The sequence below is a fragment of the Hyalella azteca genome, unplaced genomic scaffold (genome assembly GCF_000764305.2).
Source record: "Hyalella azteca isolate HAZT.00-mixed unplaced genomic scaffold, Hazt_2.0.2 contig10004, whole genome shotgun sequence".
In the NCBI taxonomy this organism is placed as follows: Eukaryota; Metazoa; Arthropoda; class Malacostraca; order Amphipoda; family Hyalellidae; genus Hyalella; species Hyalella azteca.
Window position 1 is genome coordinate 337,140 of NW_025940059.1, and position 22,312 is coordinate 359,451.

The window sequence follows — 22,312 nt, forward strand, 5'->3', positions numbered from 1 at the left end:
AAACACGGTAATTACGGAAGATGCCGAGGCAATAAAACGCGGCAAGGAAAGGTGCCGTGGGTATAAAACACTAACGAAAGATGAAGTGGCTAGAAAAAACATGGTAAGGAAGACGCCGAGGCAATAAAACACGGTAAGGAAGATGCCGAGGCAATAAAACGCGGTAAGGAAGATGCTGAGGGAATAAAACATGGCAAGGCAGATGCCGAAAAGATGCCGATGCAATAAAACACGGTAAGGAAAGATGCCGAGGCAATAAAACACGGTAAGAAAGATGCCAATGCAATAAAACACGTTAAGGAAGATGCTGAGGATGCCGAGGCAATAAAACACGGAAAGGAAGATGCCGAGACAATAAAACACGGTAAGGAAAGATGCCGAGGCAATAAAACACGGTAAGAAAGATGCCGATGCAATAAAACACTGTAAGGAAGATGCTGAGGATGCCGAGGCAATAAAACACGGAAAGGAAGATGCCGAGGCAATAAAACACGGTAAGGAAGATGCCGAGACCATAAAACACGGTAAGGAAGATGCTGAGGCAATAAAACACGGTAAGAAGTGCTTCAATGTATTAGCGGCAACACGCCAACTTTCATCGTCAGTTGCCTAGACTGACGCCAACAAGTCGGTGGATTCGTTGCCGCGAAAACAGATATCGACACTTCCTCCTTATCAGAACCTGTTTTAGGGAAAATCAAATGAAAATAACCACGAGAAAATGTCTACGACACTCGAAACAAGTTCATCAATGCCAGTCGATATTTCCTTCCCCTGACATTCTTAGGTTATATTTTTTATGGGAAAGCAAAGGATGAATTGTTGTTTAAACCATGACCAAATATTAATTTTTTAACCACAGTTTGCACATATAATCCCCATTATGGATTCAGCTGAAAGTATGAATGTTTTTAATCATTCATGGTTCGCAACAGCAACCGTTGAAGCTTAACCAGAAAATTAAATTCGATTCCGTTGCCTCGATCTTTCTGAGCAAAAACGAACTAAAAACGAAAAATTGAACTAAAATAATGCTATAACTACCACATGAAAAAATTGAGAAAATTCTGTCTTTGGACGAAAAATCCTTCACAAATAAATATTTGTCATATATCTTCTGTTCAACACTTTCCGAATCAATTGTAATGTACTGTAAGTATCATTCAAGAACTAGATTATTTTCTATCATCTGAACTTTGAATTATTAAAACCCACCGATATATGCATGATGAACAAGTTATACAGTTATAAAATTATGGTGACCCAATTATCTTATCGCAATTAAGATAAGGCTGTCGGGATGATGAGCAGCGGAGAACAATTATTAATTAAATTTTCTTCAGTGACAACGACTTCCCCATAATGATTCTTGCAAGGCCTCTCGATCTGTCATCCGTCAATCTCCGACTATCTGTAATTACCTGTCCGATATCTGGTATCGGCTCATCAGATCCTGGTACGGCTTTCGTTCAAGGCCGGGCTTCTAAATCCATTTCTCACCAATATGAAGGTCAAGATATCAATGAATTACGACCGTGTCTTCTATCAATGGTCTGATTGCCTCAAGTGTCCCTGAATTCAGGGTAACTTTCAGGCGTTTTTATTTATTCAGCCTAAAAAATGGATTTATCCTACTTATTTATTTTTATTCTTAACTTAATTCCGCGCATTAGATGTTCATGAACATGAAAATCTTCCAAGTAAACAGATCCCTATATATCGCATTTAATTCGTTATCAAATAAAATACTATCGAATCGTTGAATAAAATAATTTAAAACATAATATTTTCATAAAATCTGGTGATTTTTCCCTAGTTCGGTGCACAAATTTGTGAAGAAGAAAGATCGATTTTGTCAACAACATACATCAAAATAAAACGTCATCAATCATTTCGTTCTCTCGCATTGATGTAATTCTCAAGTCTCTGTTTTCGTATCAATTGCGCAAAAATTTTGTCCGTTTCAGTCATTGCCTTGCTCATTTCCGACAAACTACTATGCATGTAAAACCGTTATGATTCCAGCGTTGATTTTTTCCAAATTTAAACTCAGATGACTTCCAGGAGTTTGACTTTGTTTTCATTGATGGTTCTGAACTTCTGGAATATTCCCTCAAGCATGGACACGTCTGGCTTCACTGCGCTGGAGATGTTACAGATGGTCTCTGTGAGGTTGTTCGTCAGAGTCGACAGTTCGCTCCATGTGTCCACCAGCTCTTGGACCTGAGGCAGAGGCACCCTCTCAAATTTTATGTTTTGTGAGGTTAAATATGATTTTCAAAAACAATACATTGAAAAATTATTTCCAACATGCCGTAGCTTAATCAAACATGGTATATGTAAACAAGTAATTTCGTCATCGTACGAAAATGTCATTTCAGAGCATTCCCTAGGCCAAACGTTTGATGTCATCTAAGTCGTAAATGTTTGATGTCATCTGAACAAAGACACACAGGCACAGTATGTGATCTCTTAATTAAATATAAAAAATGAAAATATTAAGGATATTATATGCGTTGAACTGAAGGTCTATGTGAATAAACAATAAACCCCACTTTATTTACGTGTAAAAGTTCCTTCAAGATATATTAGTAATTTTTATTGGCTAAGAGTTTGATGGTGATATGCCCTTTGAAGTTCATTTACCTTCTTAACTCGTTCATCAGCAACTTTCTTGACACCATCCCATCTTCCCGTGAGCGTCTCCACCTCGTTGTCCGATTTGGTCTGTTTCTCCATCTTGCTTTTGCTCTCGACGGCGGAATCCAGCTTGCCTTTGTTCTCGCAGCAGCCCGCCTCGAACGTCTATAAAACCAACAAATCATTCAATGCCTTCTTTCCTGCAGCACTAACAAATTTCTCTGCTAAGCCAGGACGTCCAATGCAAATGGAACTGTGAAGGCGATTCAATCTGAACCTCTAGAAGGCCTTTAATTCCGCGATACGCAGGGGACGACAGTAAAGGCTTTGAATTCAAATGGATGTCCGAGCTCAGCAGAACAAAGCTACTGAGAATAAAATCTACTTTCTTTGTAAAATAAATTTAAACTTAAATTTAGGAAGGAGTTAAAAAATTTAGGAATTTTGCTTTAAGTAAAAAAATTTTAATCTAAGCAAAATAAATAACAACTTAAATCGTTTGATTACTGAACATCGCAATTTTAGCAGATCTAGCATTATTATTTAAGTAGATTTGAAAACTGCAGCTGCATAAAAAATGTTTTCTTAGAAATAAAAAAATAAACATTATAAAGTTGGCAGAAATGAATCATTTTATATAAATTCTGAAAATTACAGCAGTGGGCAATAAATTCTATGGGATACTTGAGTGACATACTATGTTCCTGTGCTTCATAGAAAATTTTCTAGAATGTTGCGTGGGTCACGGGAAAAATCTATCAGTACGGGATTTACTGGGAGGAAAACTACAAATCAATTTTACTGTGAAATCTCAATATTTATTTATAATATATTCAAATATTTTAATAGGCTTGAATATTAAGCAATTACAGTCAGTTAGTTACAGAGTTGACTTAATTTTTAAATGTCACTCGTGAATTTTCTAAGTAAGATTACCCAAAGCAAATACGATTCTAAATGAAACTTGAAAAATATTGAGAATATATTTTAATGTCATGCACCCACTTTTAATTATATATATGACTGCTCATGTTTACACATCAAATATACATTAAATCAAGTATTTTCTTTAGGTGGATTATAATTTTGCTTGAAATTATAATTAATTTGAAACCAAGACTCTAAACTTTGGTGAACACGTTCCGTCGCCTTAATAAACATGAATATCATAAAATTTCATATTTAATATCTGATTAAAAAGGGATATTTAATTGGATTACTCTACTTAAAATTACTTTACTCTGCTTAAAATCATTCAATTTGACTTTCGTTGACAAACCTTGACTTCCTCGAGCAGCTTGAGAGCGTCTTCGAGAGTCTGGGGCTTGGCAAGCGGCGTCTTGGCGACGGTCTCGGCCGTGTCCATCCAAGGCTTGAAGTTCTTCACACCTTGGAAGTACTCAGCGTAGTGCTTCTGGTCCTGTTGCCGAACACAATCAACATGATGAATTTTATGATATAATTGGGACTCAAAAGGATTTTTTCCGATCGTTTTTATATTTATCAGTTATAATGGCTTAGGGAACATTTTTATAGGAGCTTCGCTATGTAATAGATTCGAAGAATTGATAAGTTCTATTTCAAATTCAATAGTCAGCAAACCACCAATATTGTGAGAAGATTTATTTTTTGAATGTCAAAAAGCAGTTTAACTGGAAAACGACCTCTTATGTTGTCCTACAAGTCTGTTTTTTTTAAGTTCTGCGTGATGTTGAAAAACTTTTGCGTTTTTGAAGTTATGCGCCATGTAATAATTTGCATTTTCGCTTCCTGTATTAGCGTCGAGGCTCAAATGACTCGGATGCCATGTTCATTAAATCGAACGTAGTATAAAATAACATTGGCAATAGAAACTCCACGTAGATCATTCCTGGAATTTTTAGTTCCCCACTACTTTTCCCAGTAAATCTTTGTTCTTCTTTCAGTTAGCGTAAAATTCGGAGTACGCGAATAAAGTTATAGTTTTCAATTAAGTTTGAAACATTCCAATATATTTAATTTCTTTGAAGTAAAACGGGGTAATGAGTAAAACAGTAGGTCATATATTATGAAAAATAAAGGGAGAATCCCGCAGTGAAATTCACAACGAATGTCTTTGTTTGTGATTCTCACCTGAGTGATCGAGCCTGCCTCTATTTCCACCTTCTCGTGCATGGTGGTGAGCGTTTCTTTGATGAGCTCAAACTCTTCCATGTGACGCTTCGCGGTCTCACTCTGCTGAACTTCCGAGTCCTCTGTTAGAATTGCAAACAAACTTGAAGAAGCGAACAATAATTGATTATTATTGTATTATTATCAATAATACAATGATTGATTGACTTCCGTTGCTATACTATAATATCGAAGGTTATACGTAATCAGGAATACTTCCAAAATGTTTTTCACTCGGAGATGTCCCCTCTTTGTTTTTTATTTTCCTTGCATGTTGAAAGAAGTAATTTGAGAACAACGCAAAAAAATATTCTATTATTTCTTTTTTCCTGGCGAAACAACGCAAAAAATTCATATGGATTTGTTTTTTTTTTCTGGCAACGATTACCTTCAACGATTTTTCGCGCTCTTAAGATTGAACCTACGCTAAACTATTGCAATAATTGACGGGTCCCAGATATTGAAATTTGAAATTTATCTTAGTGTAAATTTCAAAAATAAGATGCACGCGCGTCCGAACAAAAGTAAATGATTTTTTGATGAATAACACATTACAGATTTCAAATTAACTTCACTTTTTTTATCGAAGTTGGCTACGCAAAGTTTCAAAAGTGCCACCACATCTCACCTTCACCTGTGATGTCACGAGCAGAGCAGCGGCAACGCAGCACAACATCACGTTAGGCGACAACATTTATGGGTGGCAAAAAATAAAGCATTAAGTAAAATGGCAAAAATGCGTGTGCAATCCATAAAATAATAATAAAATAAGGAGAGCAAAATAACTCAAATCGAATGGTGTAGAAAATTCTCGAATGCCATTTACAGAGCAAAATTAATTCATAGGATACTTCAATGAAATTTTGACTGGGAATTTAGTTAATTAAAAGTAGTAGTGAATATAGGGAGGTAGGAAAATATTGCGCAGAGTGGTGGCATTCATGCAATAGAGGATGTTTATATACAAGTGAATGGGTTCTGGTGAATGATCTTGTTGTCAAATAGAATGCGGATATAGAAACTTCAAAGCTCTTTCCGGAATATTTTAGAGTACAAATTAAAATACAAATAGCTGTGAAATACTATTTCACTTGCTTCGTTGTTACTAGCCAGACTTTGGAAACTTCAGAAGATGCCCTAATAATTACAGTATATGCTGGAGACCGAAAAACACTCAGTTTCAAGACGGAACATAAAAGAATTAAATCTCTTGTGAACCAAGCTATGATATGAATAATTTTTCCCGAAAATTTAAATTATTCCGCTGATAAATTTGGGAAAATAATTTATTTGATTTTCAAAGTTAATCTCAGATTAAAAGAGTATTAAAAACTACCTGAAACAAAAATTTATAGAAATAAATCTAAGAAACGTGCATGTGCTTTTGAAATATCGAGCTAGAAAATTCAAAAAGAGGTACAAAAATAAATTTTTAAACCTAATTGGTCTGGTGAATGAATATAAATCAGTTTAAGTGGAAATATGCTTTGCAAGAAGTGTCTCTCTTTTAACACAATTATATTATATTTTTATGCTCACCTTCAAGAGCTGCAGGCCAACATCGCAGCAATGAAGAAACAATGAAGGGCAATCCAGACAAAAAGCGGGAAGGAAATCACAAAAATGTTATTCAAAAATATAGGGATCAAAAATGGCCAATCAACGAAGTATAAATATCACATTAAAAAAATCTGGCAGGCGTGATGGATGAGGAAGCAATATGTAAAAAATAGATAAAAATTGTACAAAATTTATTTTATTGTAAAAATATCATTTCTAGGGCTTATTATAAACGACGAACTCCAATTCAGCAGGATAATTAATTTGTCCGAGATGAGAAAAATCCACAAATAGCTCACAATGAAGTCCAATTAAGCAAGCAACTTTATCAGCACCGACAATTATAACGGGAAGCGAACACAAACTTCATTCAAGACAAATAATATTTTATTAAATTATACGTACATGCAAGAAGACGGACATCTGAAATGGAGCCGGCTATACATCTGGCGCTTTAGAGTAAAAATTTTCTCTTTGAACCATTTGCTTTGGTTCAAACAAAAAGGTTCATTAAAACTCGCTGGGTAAACCATTAAAAGTTTTACAGACTTACAGCTCACGCTGTTTAATATCAATATTTAAACCCCTTCTTGGGAGACGGAATAGCGAGCAGTTGTTCATTATTTGCGGTAGTTTTTAATGGGTTTGAAGACTGCCAGGCATCAAGCAAATGTTAAAGGCAGACTTACACTCTTTACGTCTTACGTGATTCATGGGCAACTGAAATATGACCAAGCACTTGGCTCCCTCACCGTACTGGCAGCTCAAACTCACCTTTCGCTGGAGGAAAAAACAAAAAATATATAAATTCGAAAATTGATATTCATATTGTGAACTCATAAGCACGTGTTGGCGATAAGAATTGCTCTTTGGATAGTTGCAAGAAGTATTTCTATCATCTTTTGTCTCATTAATATCTATTTTATATTTATATTCAATTTTTACGTTTGAAATTCATCTAATTGGCGAATTTGAACTAACATACAATACTACGTAATACCAGATTCATAAGCAGTACATAATTCTTGATACAACAAAGCTTAGGGAAGAAATTTAAAGCGGTCAGAGTGAATTATGTCTTCTGGTCAAATTTGTCCTACAATGAAATAAATTGAAGAAAAATGCCCTCAAATTGAAACGGAATATGTGGGTTGATATTTATGTGCAATGAGACTAGGCTAAATATTATGGCCAAATTGTTATAAAATGTACACAACTTTACCCAACTCAACATTAAAAGAATCAATGCTGTGACACCACTAAATTATTTATAAAAAAAATCCAAAAGTAAGTGAATTAGGAACTTACATTTAATTTGGGCAAAATTTACATTGGAATCAGAAAACTTTCTATGATTTAGATTTGAACATAAAATAATTAAAATCAAGCTTGACTTGCCATAAATAAAAATCGAAATTTCATGTAATAAAAAATCGAAATTAATAATCTTAGTTTTATAGCTGTAAAAATTACATAACTATAGACATATATAAATGTTCATAAACAACTATAAATTGTGACAATAGGGAAAATGTAATTAATTCGAAAAAATGTAACTCTGTACTCACTGCAGTGAGTGACAGAGAGCGTTTTCGTCGACGAAAACGTGAAGTCACGGACGGACAGACGGGCATGGCGAGCACAATAAAGCATTTTTTCCATAAATGAGAAAATGCGCTAAAATGTATATATAAATGATAATATCTCACCATCGAGAAGGTCGTGAGCCTCAGCCTCCAGAGGCTCCAGGAGAGGTAGCCTCTCGTTCACCTGAGCGGAAAATTTAAAATCCTGCTTAACCGCGCGCCATAAATCTTCCTCAGATAAAAATTCGCAAGAAAAAGATTATTCCAGCAAAAATACGTATTGGATACGTTTTTGATGACTCCATAAGTGTTCAATGTGAACGTGTGAGGTGAATCAGAAAAAGTGCGTGATGTAATGAAATCATTTTCGTCTGCTATGAAATCATTTTAAATTTCTGGTACTGATATCGTTATGATATATTAGTTATTGTGTGTAACATTTTGTTCGACATTGAAGGAAGTTTTTATTACAATTGCGTACTTTCATTCAGAAATTTAATTTTTTTGTATTGTTCTTCGAATGAAAATTTTTCGTCCTTTTTAAAGTGATTTTATTCTACAATCTGCAAATAAAAGTTTATTCAGACAATTAAAATTTTTCGGCACATGTCACGAGTTAAGTGAAATAATTCCTCATTGTGCAAATAAAATGAATACTTGGCTTGGCGCTTTAACAGCGAGGACCAGCTTGCTTTTGGACGTCATGAAAAATATTATGTTTTGCAACATATGCCACGCTTGATGAAAAGCCCTCCCCCTAGTTATTAACCAACGAGAAATGTTGCTATCCGTAGCTCTCCATTTTCTATGCCTTATCTCAAGGCTTGTTACTATCCATTGCGCTTCAATATACATGCCTTTTATCTAAAGCCTAGTTAAAATCTATTGCTCTCCATTTTCTTTGCCTTTATCTCAAGGCTTGTTACGATCCTATATACGCTTCAATATCCTTGACTTTTATCTAAGGCATAGTTAATATCCATTGCTCTTCATTTTCCATGCCCTTATCTCAAGGCTTGCTGCTATCCATTGCGCTTCAATATCCATGCCTTTTATCTAAAGCCTAGTTAAAATCCATACTCTTCATTTCCATGCACCTTAGTTCAACGCTTGTTAATGGTTCCAAGAATCATTATGCTCAGGGATGTGCCATCTTCTTCTCCATAAGATCCACTTTCTGAAATTTTACGTCAAGCTCTCATGCATAACTGATGACCTCATAGATGCTGGAAAATTCCGTTCCTGTGATATCTTTGAAATTCGCGTTGTCCCCCAGGAAATAAATCCCCCGGGAAAATTATCATATGGTACCCCCGGGTGTATGATGGTTTTGGAAATAATATAGCGTATTTTCTTGACTTATTTTGCGCTAGAGAGAGTGAAACAATTTAAATCGGCGGTCCATTAAAGGAAATTTAAAATTATATTTAATTCTGTTCACACTATCTATGAAAGGACTTGATATTAATTTTACATACATAATTATGATATAAAATTTAGCTCAATCATTACTATGCATCGAAAAAAATTGCTGCATTCGATCCATCGCTTGCAAGCTTCTAATATAACTTTATTTCCAACCATCACCGCCGCATAACTAAATATAAAAACTATTATATTTACCTGGGCTTGCAGATCAAAGATTTCCTTGACACGATCTTCGGGCGTGAGCTCCGTCGAAGTGGTGATGAACTCGAGCTTCTCAGAGGCCGGCACCATCCAAGCGTGCAGCTCTGCCATCTTCTCGACGAGCTTGTTGAGGCGATCGTTGAAGTCAGACAGCTCGTGCAGCAGCGCCTCGATCTACACTCGAAAATAGTGATGGGTCATGTAGTTTTAATAGATGCTTGTGCATGCAGTGATACCACTATCACTAGATGCTTGTGCAGTGATACGTTTCTTTTTCTTTTGGGCCAAACTGAGTCAAGATGACCCACGTAGGACAAAAGTGCATCGCTATTTGCCCATAGTTTCATGAATTTCTTTGAGTGCAATATAAGGAAATCTGCATCCGCGTTATGTTTCACGAACTGAATCCCAGACTATGAGTTCATAAAATGATTGAAATCCAGTTTTATAGTCACTCGTATGAGGTCACAATTCTATTTAATTAATAATTTTATTGCGTTTCCTGGTTAATTATCGATCGATATGATTCTAGACATTTAATGAGTAGAAAGGATTCTCCAATTTCATGTTGTCTACGTTTTTTAAATGAGATTGACCAAGTCAACGAGAGACATGAAACTATGCAAGCTTTAAAATCAAATTTCTCCACTGCAATCCTTTCATTATAGGTGCCACTATACGATTTTAGTAAAACCACAAAACTTCAATTCTTATATGCCAAAATTTATATGACTGCCACATGCCTCGTTAAAATCTGAAATTAAATCAGCACCTTTTGAACAATAACGGAGCGCTCGTCGATCTCGACGACTTCCTTCTCCATGAACTCGCGCTTGTCTTCACCGGCCAAAGCCACAATGTTGGCAAAGGAGCCTTTGATTGAATTATAATGTTCTTTGACTGTGGCTGCGAGGGTCTCAGCCTTCTTCTTCTTGCGGTCCAGCCATTCGGCGCCCTTCTTCGGGTCAAAGACTTTCTTGTAGGACTTGTATTGTTCTTCCAAACTTTCGAGAGGCTGCAGGATCGACACACGCTGATTCTCGTACGTATCCCAGTCCTTGTGGACATCTGAATGAGGTGATCGTGGCAAAGGTAATGTTAAATCAGTAATACGAACATGCATAGAATTCATGAAAACTAATTTTAATCAAATTAATTTCTTGTTGAAATTAAAAACAATATTTTGAGAGGTTATCCAGCGATAAACATATTGGAATGTTCAATAATAATCCAGTCAATGTACAACGAGTTCACGTTTCATCAGAAGTGAAATTGTGCAACCAAAGTATTATCATTCTACATACACATTCTTAACTTGGCTGAACGATGTACAGGAAATGCGTTCACCTGATCGTAAAATAACATAAAATACTAACCTTAACCTTAGTAGTGACCGTCATCTCACCGAAAACTTTTTTATGTGTATTGGAATACATTATAATATTTCATTCATTCAAAAAGGCAATTTAAGTTTAATCTTTGCTTCTGCATTTTTTCTTTATCATCTTCCTGCAAAAATTGTCCTCGAAATATCGGAACACATCCCAATTAATGCGTAAGCAAAAAGGAATCTCCTTTCTCATATCTTGTAGCATAAATAATTACGTAAATATTTGTTAACATGCCCACAAATCTGTAGTGAATAAACAAGACTGCGATGAATAAATGTATAATACCAAACTGTCATGCAGCAGCCCGTGTGATATAAATGCTTATCCGTGTCTACAATTAATTAAATCAATCAGGCGCCTTCGGGACCACTCACTGTTGAGCATCTCCAGCCTGATCTTGGCCTTCTCGTTAGTTTCCTTCCATTCAGTTTCCAATCTGTCTATCTCCTTCTCCAGGAATGATGGAGCGTTAGGATTCGATCTCAGCTTTGCTCCACGCTTTATGAGCTCGTTGTAGATCGAAGCTTGGTTCTCGATGGTGCGCAGAACCTGAGTGAAGAAGAGTGTTAAGGATAAGTAAATGCTTTAGAAATTGGGCACGCGTTTGGTATAATTTAATTCGATCAATACCCACATCGCTGTCTTGCAATGCCTAACTATTACTCCGCTTAGAGTAAATTTTCAGGTCCAGGTAATATACCGACACGAAAAGCATAGCGGATACGTGCTCGAACAACCTCTATATATTTGTGGTACCAAACTTCGAACATGAAAACTTATGAAAACAAAACTTCGAACATGAAAATAAGATTACATATAATAGTTTAATTTTTTATATTAAATAGACCGATTTTTTGTCGCGTTTCAGTCAATATCAAGAATACTCGCCTTCTCTTGCTTGTCGATCTGATCTTCAACCATCTCCATGGTGTGCGGGTGTATTTCTTTGCAGGAGAGATGCTTCTGCTCGTTGAGGACCTTCATGACGGGATGAATGTCATCTCCAAAGGCGTAGCACTCCGAATAATGAGCCACCTTACCTGTAGCAATACAGCCAAGCTCGACACCATCGATGCAAGCTGTCACTACGGTGATCAACTATAGGAGACATTGCATGGCAATCCTATACATTATAGGATAAGCGCCATATGGTGTATCTCAATGAGAAAATGGGATCATATACAATGATTGTCACAAAAGATGCATAGAACAATTACTAGAATTACTAACACTAGAAAACTATACTCATAATATGCCAATAGTGGATGTTCTAAAATTAGAGAGTATATTCTCCCGTGGAAATTTTTGATTTAAAATTAAAAAAAAACATGGATGTCTGGTTGAGTTCAAATTTGATACAGATACAATAAAAAATGAAAGTCTAAGTTTTATTTCTATAAGAACTAGAATAACTCCTAAGGCAGCAGCGACGAAAATTTGACGATGTAATCAATGTTTATCACAAATCGTTCGTCGCTACCTCACCTTAATTTAGTTATATTCTAATTAAACAACCTACAGTAAACGGGATGATTCAAGATGTTTTCTTTACTCGGTAATGAGTGATGAACAGGCAAAAATTTCAATATTCACAACTTGATAATTTTTGCCAGCTCAAACATTTTAATTTTGGGATAGCAAAGGGGAAGAAGTTTTCACTTCAAACGACCGTATGAATAAGTAAAAGATTTATATTCACTCAACCGATAAAAAAATATCTTGAGTCTTGTCCTCTATGAACCTATTCTAGAAATCTAAAAATGAGATGGTATGGTATGCGGTAAATAAAGTATAAATAAGTATGTGACCTAAACAAATGAACTTGTAATTAAAATTTATTCTACAATAATAATTTATAATCGTCATAGACAGTCTCGTGGTGTCCCCTGGAGACCACAAAGTCGTTGATTATTTACACAGAGTCTCAGTCTCGTTTGTGCAGCTAAATTTTGTTCAACCAGCTGATGAGCCAATCGTGTATATTGCACGGTTTTAATCATTAATTTTTTTAAAAATTTGATAGATAAACTACCGAGATTAAAGGATGATTCTCTGTTTTTTATATCATAGATGCGATTGAAGAGAAAAAAGGTAAACAAATGAAACAAAATAGACGAAGAAACAATAGGTGTGGGTGGCTATTGAAGGTTGAACTACGAACAACATATGACGACTACACTAGTGAAAAAAATTGAATGAATCAGTTAAAAAAATACAAATCAATTCAACAGAATAAAACAAGAGAAGAAAAATTCAAAAACACAAAAAATTCAACAAACAGTTTGATTTCAACATTGAGAACACAAAACAGGAAGAAAAAACAGAATAACAGAAACAGAAGAGGGATAGCATGGAAGAGAAGGCTTGTAGTATTCTGGTAGGTTGGAGTGCGTTGAATGTAGTTTGATTCGAATAACCCAAGTGATTAAATTGAAGTTCAATAATCTATTTATTTACTTTTTGTTGGAGAAATATATAATTTATGATACGAGCTCTGAATTAATGAACAATTTTTGTTGGAATACAAATTTATAATCTCATATGTGGCGTGTAATTGATTGATTTTTTGCTTATATGTCAATTGGAAATGGAAACGCTGGGCCAAAAATCTGTATTCACTCCGTGAATGAAAATAATAATTACCAAATTTTAAAACTCGAAAAAAAATTTAAAATCATTTATGCGTGGAAATATAAAAAAAAAACTTCATGACTCAAGCTCAGTGAACAAACTTCAGTGCACACAACCTGAAGAGACTTTTTCTTCCCGCCACCGAATGCCCCGAGTTTTGCATTGGCTTACTGAGACCGGCCACTTGCATCTTAATAAAGAGCTATTTAAGAGTGCTTTCAAGTCATCAGATAGCAAACTTTCTGAATAGAAAGTTCGCTGGTGCATAAGCTCACCTTTAACTTTTAAAACAATGCTCTTATCTGTGAAGTTTCTTTTCACCAGATTCGAATTACAGAATAAGAAAGAACTCTCACTTGACTTGCTTTGTGACTAATAAGTCGATAAAAATATTTAAATTTTATTTTCTCGAAGACTGTAGGACCAAATTCGTGACTTCTATTATTTGGAGCCCTGTAGAATTTGTCGTTGATTCATAATTTATTACATGCCCAGGTAAGATTTAAATAATTTAACTTTTCAAGATGCAAGCTTGCTTGTCGAAAAATTCTCATTTTGTTCTCGTAAGCCATTGCCGAGGATACTTATCCAAAGACATAAGCACCTGGATAAATGGCCTGGGTGTCAAGTTTCAACTCAAAATTAAGATCTAATAAATAATTGCCACTAATCTGAACAAAAATACTGAACGTTGAAAGTAATTCTTGAGTCAAAACTCCCGCAATTTTTAGTGAATTAGAATATTATGTTTTATTTTAATTATTTTACACAGATCGCAATGGCCAAGATTTCTCCTGAAAATCTCAGGTACCTATAAATACGCTGAATACTTGTTGAAAATTTAATATTCAATTCTCACTAACTGACATCAAGTATTGCCATTATAACCAACAATTTAACTTCCGAACCTTCAAATTTCATAATCTACCCTTAGGAAAAAGTCTTGCAACAAACACTGAGAAATCGGAAGCCACTTTAAAACAAACGATGAAAACATTCAAGCATTATGTCGTATCCTTACGGAGTAAAAAATTTTAAACCCCGTTTCAGGGTTTTTTAACCTTACACCCAGGCCTTTACTCCATAATGATTAAGGCTTTGAAATAATGAAGAGCATCCGAGCGTGGGATAGTATAAATAACGGACGCACTCTGAGCCTCCATGGTGGGCGCCATGAGGCTGTTATGACGCTCAATCATCGCCTCGAGCTTCTTCTTTTCCTGAGCCTTCATCGCCTTGTCGCGCCCCGACAAGCCTTCCTCTCCCTCGGCCGAGTGCGCCGACAGCTTCTCGAGCATCATGTCGAGCCAGGACTTGGTGTTCTCCTTCTCCAGGTCACGGCACAGGGACTGGTGAGGGATAGATGAACATATTTTGACTGTGTTCAAGTTAATAATACTGGGACTGGCGAAGGATAGATGACATATATTTTGACTGTGTTCAAGTTAATAATACTGGGACTGGTGAAGGATAGATGACATATATTTTGAGTTAATAATAATGACAAATATTTTGACTGTGTTCAAGTTAATAATACTGGGACTGGTGAAGGATAGATGACAAATATTTTGACTGTGTTCAAGTTAATAATACTGGGACTGGTGAAGGATAGATGACAAATATTTTGACTGTGTTCAAGTTAATAATCTTGAAAAATTCTTACGATCTTATATAAAATTTAATGCGTAAAAATTTAATTAAATGGGTATATTCAAAAATAAATTAGAGTCAATCATATTTGTTTTCACCAGAATCGCAAACTAAATAACATGAAAACGTATTTACTGTAGCATATTTCGATCTAGAAATGTTATGAAAAAATCTTTGTGATGACCTCGCATTACAAGGCCAAAGCACATCATCCATCAACATGAGCGTTTTTCAGGTTAGTATTAAGGAAAAATGCTTACAAATTTAAATTAGGGAAGAACAAGAGTAAATTTTCATCAGAATGGCAAACCAAATAACATGACGTTGATTAACAGAAATGTATTCCGAACCAAACACTGGGGGCAAAATCACACTGAAGACCTAAGATTTATTCGCCAAACATCATCAATGGCAAACATTTTTTCGTAAATTCGGAGCCAATTTCGCGTTTCTTGACATTTGTAAATTAAATCTTTCAGTGTTAGCTCAGCACATTGGAATTGAATTTATTAATATTGGCTAGAACGCTTTGTTCAATGTCCGGCAGACGAGCGCGATAATTAATATGCAATTTGAATGTTCCGAAAGTAAAAATTAACCTAAAAATTGGTAATTGTTCCCGAGTGCTTAGCTTGAGCATCTGCATTCGTTCTTAACTCGTTTGCGTTGTTTTGTCGTGATTGGAGATTCAATTTTTCGGCAAAAAAATTCCGGCATATTGCCATGTGATCTTCCCGAGAAACATTCAATTAATTTTATTCATAACAAAATATTAGTTTGAAATGAACATAATCTTGCTCAAGTCTTTCATATTCATATTCACTTCAGGTTTTTTTTCCTCGTGTACTACTAAGTTCGCCGCTGGAAGTTCGTCCATTATACGATCATTACAAACAATAATTCATCTTAAAATAATTAGTTACACAACATCCAAGAAATGATTTACTTAGAAATTATTGAGTCGTTTCTGGTCTCCCCAAGCAAAAAATGCTTGTATAGCAGCCATAATAAAAAATCTAAATTAATTCTTGGTACCGATACTTTTATACTTTTTCTTCAAATGAAAGCATCGCAGCACGGATGTTTGAACAAAGCTTTGCTGAATAACCACAATTAGCGTTAATTAGAAGCATTTTCCGCTTGAAGAAGTTCTCTTTCAGTAATGAATTAAAATTGATCACCAAGAACACGAGGCAAGTTTCAACGTTAATCATTTTTCCTCGCAGTTCAGAAATTCAAACCATTACTCTAAAACTTTTTCTCACGTAAGACATTTTACTACATAAAATTTGAGAATTTTGCCGGAAACCACACGATTCTCACATCGATTTTTACCTCAAACATTGGCACATTTATGCATTAGTCGTTAGAAAAAGCATTTGCACACATCCTAGCTAGCCTCTTCATTGTCGAGCCTCTCAAATGCTAATGCCTGAATGTCTATGAGCGAGCCGTAGAGTAGCAGCGCAATTTTAGCGAGTGCTTCGGAACATCTGTGGTCCGAGAAATAGACAGTCCGTTGAAACGGACGGCCTCGAGCCTGCATCCGATATTGCAGTAGCGCTCAAATTCACGATAATAAATTCCAACATGAGGTCCTTTAAACAGAATTGGTCACGAGTTTCAAATTTCAGATTTAGGGTTGTCGCTTAAGTGGATCGAATGGCCGTTCTCTTGCATCGTTCCTTGCTCATGTTTCCTGTAATAAATTGAAGTTCGTTGTCATGCTGCCGGTAATTAAATGACAATAAATTATCTCCGTCGAACAAGTCTGTGATCGATGTTAAGTAAGATCGGATACAAAATCGTCTAAGTCGGATAAAATGCAATATAGAATCTTTATTAAAAGTGAATCAATTCATATAAGGAATTGCAACGGACCTCCTTCACAATGCCTGTCAAATTTGCAAATTTCGCAGCAATTTCTTTGTTATTCTCATCATACTTCTTGTCAAACTTTCAGAACTCTGTCTTAAGTAAGTTTTTAGGTAGGAGACACTAATGATCCTGATTTGATTTTGTCGATAAAGTTAAACTGATCTGATCAAAAATATTATTTCGTGTAAGTGAGGCTTTCTTGGCAAAGACGCACCTAACTAATTGTTGAAAATCACTCCTAATTTGGTTAATTTAATCACTATTTTAACTTCATTAATTGGTTAACTGAAACACCCTTTAAAATTCAATAATTGATTAATTGAATCACTCCTTTCATTCCATTAATTGGTTGATTGAATCACTCTTTTAGTTTCATTAATCGGTTAGTTGAAACACTTTTTAAGTTTCATTAATTGGGTAATTGAATCACTCATTTAGTTTCATTAATTGGTTAATTGCATTACTCACTCCTAAATTAAACCTTTCTATCAGTTTGACGGAGGCCGCACAGGTCGAATGAGCCCTGGATTCAGAAGTGCTTTACACGCAGCGACGTCTTAACGATGTGCAATCAACTTAAACACTTCAACTTATTTCCAACGCTTTTAAAATACTGCTGCGGTCAAGCCCTTTGTGACTAATTAACGACTACGGTTATAATATACGTGATTGTATTCCTTTAAATTATAACTTCATCACACTGCATCACATCGGATTTGCTTCCGTAAATTGAATGTCATATCTCATAGTGATTAAAATTTTTGAGTTTAGCTCAACCCTCCACTCAATAAGATTACAATTGTTTTCTTTTTTGCAGAATATTTTGCGCACAGTATTATCTCGTATCAGTGCAGTCATAAATTATTCCGTGCACAGCCATCATATTCGCATTAATGCATAGTTTGTCTAGAAATTCGTTCCACAGAACACACGATTTTCTTTACCTTTAGCCTTGCGTTTATCAGACGCGTTTATAAACAACTAATCGAGAACAAAACTGCTCGACCGCACTTTCAGTAAAAAAATATATGATATCTTTACTAATGAGAACTTCAATAGGAGCGCGCGCTTCACCACTTTGCCCTTCACTACTTGGAAATAATTTGAAGAATGTATTGACTGAGTGAAGGAATAAAAAGCTTCGAGCTTCAGGTCAATTAAAGCGCTAAATGACTCGATTTTTCTCATTAATTGCCCACGTGCAATGTAAGTGGATCGATGTTTTATACAAATTAGCACGCAGTTCTCTGAATGCAGTATAATTAGAGTGAGCTGAGTGACTTTAATTTTTAGACATGATGGTGGTTTGATTTTAAATTTGTGAATTTGCAATAGAAATGTATTTCTAATAATACTTACCCCGTTTTCATTCCGGCTTCCTGTTTGTTTCTGTGATTATTTAAATGATTTCTATGTAATATTTTTTCTGTATCTAGAACAGCTGTCACTCGGCAATCACAATTCAATTAAATATCTTTTTAGATACATTGCTAAACAAAAAATAACTATAGTTTTGAAGTAAATAAATTTATTAACAATTTAACTAATAAGCAGTTGCAACACCCGTAAAACTCCATTCCTCGCAGAAGAAATCCAGCAAAATGGAATAACGGAATTGTTCCTGTGACATGTCGATAATAAATAAATTTCAATTCAATTCCATTTAGACGTACATATTCCGACTTTAATCCTTCTTATTACAAAACCACACCATTTCTAGCGTCCCCAAGCAGTCGATTCGAGGCACTCCTAGAATTTACGACCACTTAAGATTATGGATAAGAGGATTTCGAGTTCAGGCAAATCCAAATTCTCTTTGGAAATTCAGAGCATCGGCTCCCTACTTTGTCGTAAGGTAAGTGTTCTCGAAAACAATGAAATTCAAAAGGAAATTTTTGGCACGTGCCTAGTTCTTATATTGAAAATACAAGTTAACACAGCATTCGCATGTCTAATGTATAATTGCGAAACTATAATAATGTGTTTGTCGTGTATTTTATGCCTCTTAATTGGTTTTGTAGCATATTTTTCGCAACTATGATGTTCATTATTTGGCTTATAAATGTTGTTCATTATTTAAAGAGCGAACATTATCGGGAGTTTCCTTATGATCCTCACATATTTGAAGAATTTTCTTCCTCTTAAGCATAGAACCTGCATCATCTTCTACACTCTTATCTAAAAACCGCAGATCTAAAAATTCAAAAATATAAAAACGCGCCGTGAAAAGAAAGAGAACTTATTTATGGCAAGCTTGACATTTTACTTGTTAAGCCAATTAAAGTCAGGGCAATTTTATGTTTTGAACAGCTAGAAGGTTTAAAATTTCTAGACCAGCTTATTGCAGAGGCGGCTGACGTTCATAAAAAATCTTTTGCAACCAACAAGTACAATAAAAAATCATTTTGAAATGCTCTTTATTGCAAGTGAATTCTGGTGATCATAAAATGCTGCTTTCTCCATTGGCTCATTTACACATACCTTTTGACACCTAACACAGTCCTTTCTTTATTAAATAATTTAAACTTCAAGCCAATAATACAAAGAATTTCCTTATTTTCGTGCAGCCTCACAAAGCTACCCTCTGTGTCGGAAATTACCCCAAGCTACTGTGAAGACGGTGGCTACACTCAGAAAAAATAACGGGTCATTGCCTCCAAACAACATACTTTTATAACCCACAGCACTAGCAGGGAGCAAACGTAGCACTGATACAACCTTTTGGCGGGCCAAACTGGGTCAGGATGACCCTCAGGAACGAAAAATGCGTCGTTATTTGGACAAAGTCTGACTCACTTCTCTGAGTGTGGGCACGTATGTACAGCTTTTCCCAGCCGCGGGCTTCTTAGCATTAGAATTGGAAGGACTTTTTATGGCACCTCGCAGTAATCGAAGCTCTAGATCGGAGCCACACAACGCCAGGCTTTCCAGAGCTCCTTACAGTGCAAAACTTTAAGAAGAGGAGTCCTCCCCTCTGAAAATTACCTTCTAAGCTATATTACCGACCTTTTTGAAACTTCGTATGCATGTGTAAATCACTAAACAAACGCACTTTTCTCTCCAGAGCTCCTTAATTACAGTGCAAAATTTTAAGAAGAGGAGTCCTCCCTCTGAAAATAACCTCCTAAGCTATATTACCGATCTTTCTGAAACTGCGAATGCATGTGTAAATCAGTAAAGGAACGCACTTTTCATGTACGATTTTTTTAGTAATTGAGAGAAAACGCGAAATTCACAGAAAAGTGCAAACAGGGGAAGTCCTTTGAAAATCTCCTATTTCAATTTACTTGCCACAATATCGAGAAACATATCATTCCATTTATAAAAAATATATATCTATCGACTCTAGAAGCCTTTTTTTGTTGTATTGCTTTTCACATGACTTTTTTCAATTTTTCTCAAAATTTTCTCCTCTACCCTTCAGTTTTTTCAATAAATAATCCAAACCATGTACAAATTAGGGGGCCTTTAGAGTTGCTAGATATGGTTTTTACGAATTGAACATGTCTATCATTGAAAATTTTACTTTTTCAGGGGATCAAAAAATTTAGAAATTTATTAAAAATTTATTGAAAAAAAAAACAAGAAGAAAATGCCACAAATATTGTTTGATCCTGCAGCCCGAGCTTTCCCATTGCCTATTATTCTTATTAAGGATACCATGACGCGTCTTTAGACTCACTCTTGTCCAGTTTAATGCGAATAATTAGCTAGAAACGTGATTTTTCTGAGATATTTATTTACATAACAAGATAGTTTTATAGAAGTTCAAAACGACCTTACGCAAAGAGCATTGCATGTATATCCATGGTATTTGCTTCGTTGAACGATCCCAGTTTGCAGTTACCAATGAGTCCAAATACATTGCAATTAAGGCCAATTATAATCTTTAAATACCACTTTTTAATAAAAATTTGTAAGTATTGTTTAAAATGGTCATTTTATGAAAGTTCAAACGGCCTAATGAAAAAACTAAAGCCCTCTTTAAGATAAAGTTGGCTGCTTAAGATGCTCCTTTTACCTAGCTACAAAATAAGCCCAAAAACAGTTAAATTAATGCTAATAATGATCTATAAATACATATTTAATTAAAGAAATCTCTATAAAAATGGTTATAAAATGTTCATATAATAAAAGTTAAAAACAGCTTCACGAAAAAAAAAACAATGACAACTGGAGCCTTGTTTTTTTTTTGCTTTTTGCCTGTAACAGTCAAAATAAAAAATAGTTTTGTACAATTCTGTTTACAAAATTTGACGAGCAACTGAACAAAAGTAATTTCTTAGATTTTGAAGGGAGACCCCCCCTCCTTAACAGTGTTTGCCTTTGATCCACTCTGACCCATTTTGGCTTGGCCATGTGCATTGCACGATTTTATTATGAAATTTTACATTGTTAATCATTGAACCATTCTGACGCATATCGATATGGCACAATATCAACCATAACATCTTTTACAGTGTTTGTCGTAAAAGATTTTATGGTAGATTAGAAAGTTCAATAGTGTTTATCTCGAAGCTGCACTGCTACGTTCAGGCAAGTCACTTTCCTATTTGTAAATAATTTTCTCTGCTAAATATGTTGTGAAAGGGCGTAAATAAACGTGACGATGCTGCAGATTGTTCGAATCAGTCTACATGTACAGGAAAATATATAGAGACGGTTTGAACGGCCGGTTTAAATTTATCATTTCCAAAAGATAGGAAGGTTTGGAGCACTTAAGTTTAATATGCCTGATTGAGCGATCAAATAGTTCATTTCGACAGCTTTTATCATGAGCACAAAACTTACACATATTCTTAAGACGCTTCACGCTTCATCTAGGAGGTGAGCGCAAAAATGAGATCTAGCACCCTGATCGAGGCCCTCTTTCATTGTCATTCAGCCCAGGCGATTAATTATTACATGGTATAGCAAATTTTCTGTAGTTTTTCAAATGGTAACTTTTGTGTAATAAATTGTTAATTCGTGTGCTATCGACGCTAAAAACGAGGTCCGCATTTATGTAACAAAAATTTGCTGATGTAAATTTCGAAATGTTAGCTCCGAGCGAGATGCAGCTCGAAAATTTCAATTTCCAATCAAGAAATTCTTGCATAGTTTTTCTGCATACGGGGATTACTTTTCCAGATTTTTGTTTCAAACATCGCATAACTGATGGCAATAAAGGGGCTTCATTTTTTCTTTCACAAAAAA

The 22,312-nt window shown here is 35.2% G+C and overlaps 1 protein-coding gene across 3 annotated transcripts in view; it reads right to left on the reverse strand.

Annotated features, from left to right (window-relative positions):
* Positions 1-557: 557 nt before the first annotated feature.
* The window catches only part of LOC108676092 (muscle-specific protein 300 kDa), a 30,552-nt gene continuing 8,797 nt past the window's right edge, over positions 558-22,312 (reverse strand). Inside the window, exons 2-13 of one of the 3 annotated variants that reach the window (XM_018164134.2) lie at positions 14,739-14,937; positions 11,846-11,997; positions 11,332-11,506; positions 10,339-10,634; positions 9,561-9,740; positions 8,061-8,121; positions 7,126-7,131; positions 6,327-6,339; positions 4,753-4,876; positions 3,920-4,060; positions 2,647-2,805; positions 558-2,223 (exon numbers count right to left, since the gene is read on the reverse strand). In XM_018164134.2, the coding sequence (XP_018019623.1) occupies positions 2,050-2,223; positions 2,647-2,805; positions 3,920-4,060; positions 4,753-4,876; positions 6,327-6,339; positions 7,126-7,131; positions 8,061-8,121; positions 9,561-9,740; positions 10,339-10,634; positions 11,332-11,506; positions 11,846-11,997; positions 14,739-14,937 (1,680 nt within the window). In that variant the 3' untranslated portion in view covers positions 558-2,049. Of the gene's footprint in view, positions 2,224-2,646; positions 2,806-3,919; positions 4,061-4,752; positions 4,877-6,326; positions 6,340-7,121; positions 7,132-8,060; positions 8,122-9,560; positions 9,741-10,338; positions 10,635-11,331; positions 11,507-11,845; positions 11,998-14,738; positions 14,938-22,312 lie in introns of all 3 variants that reach the window. The other 2 variants (XM_018164149.2, XM_018164141.2) reach the window with 2 other exon arrangements.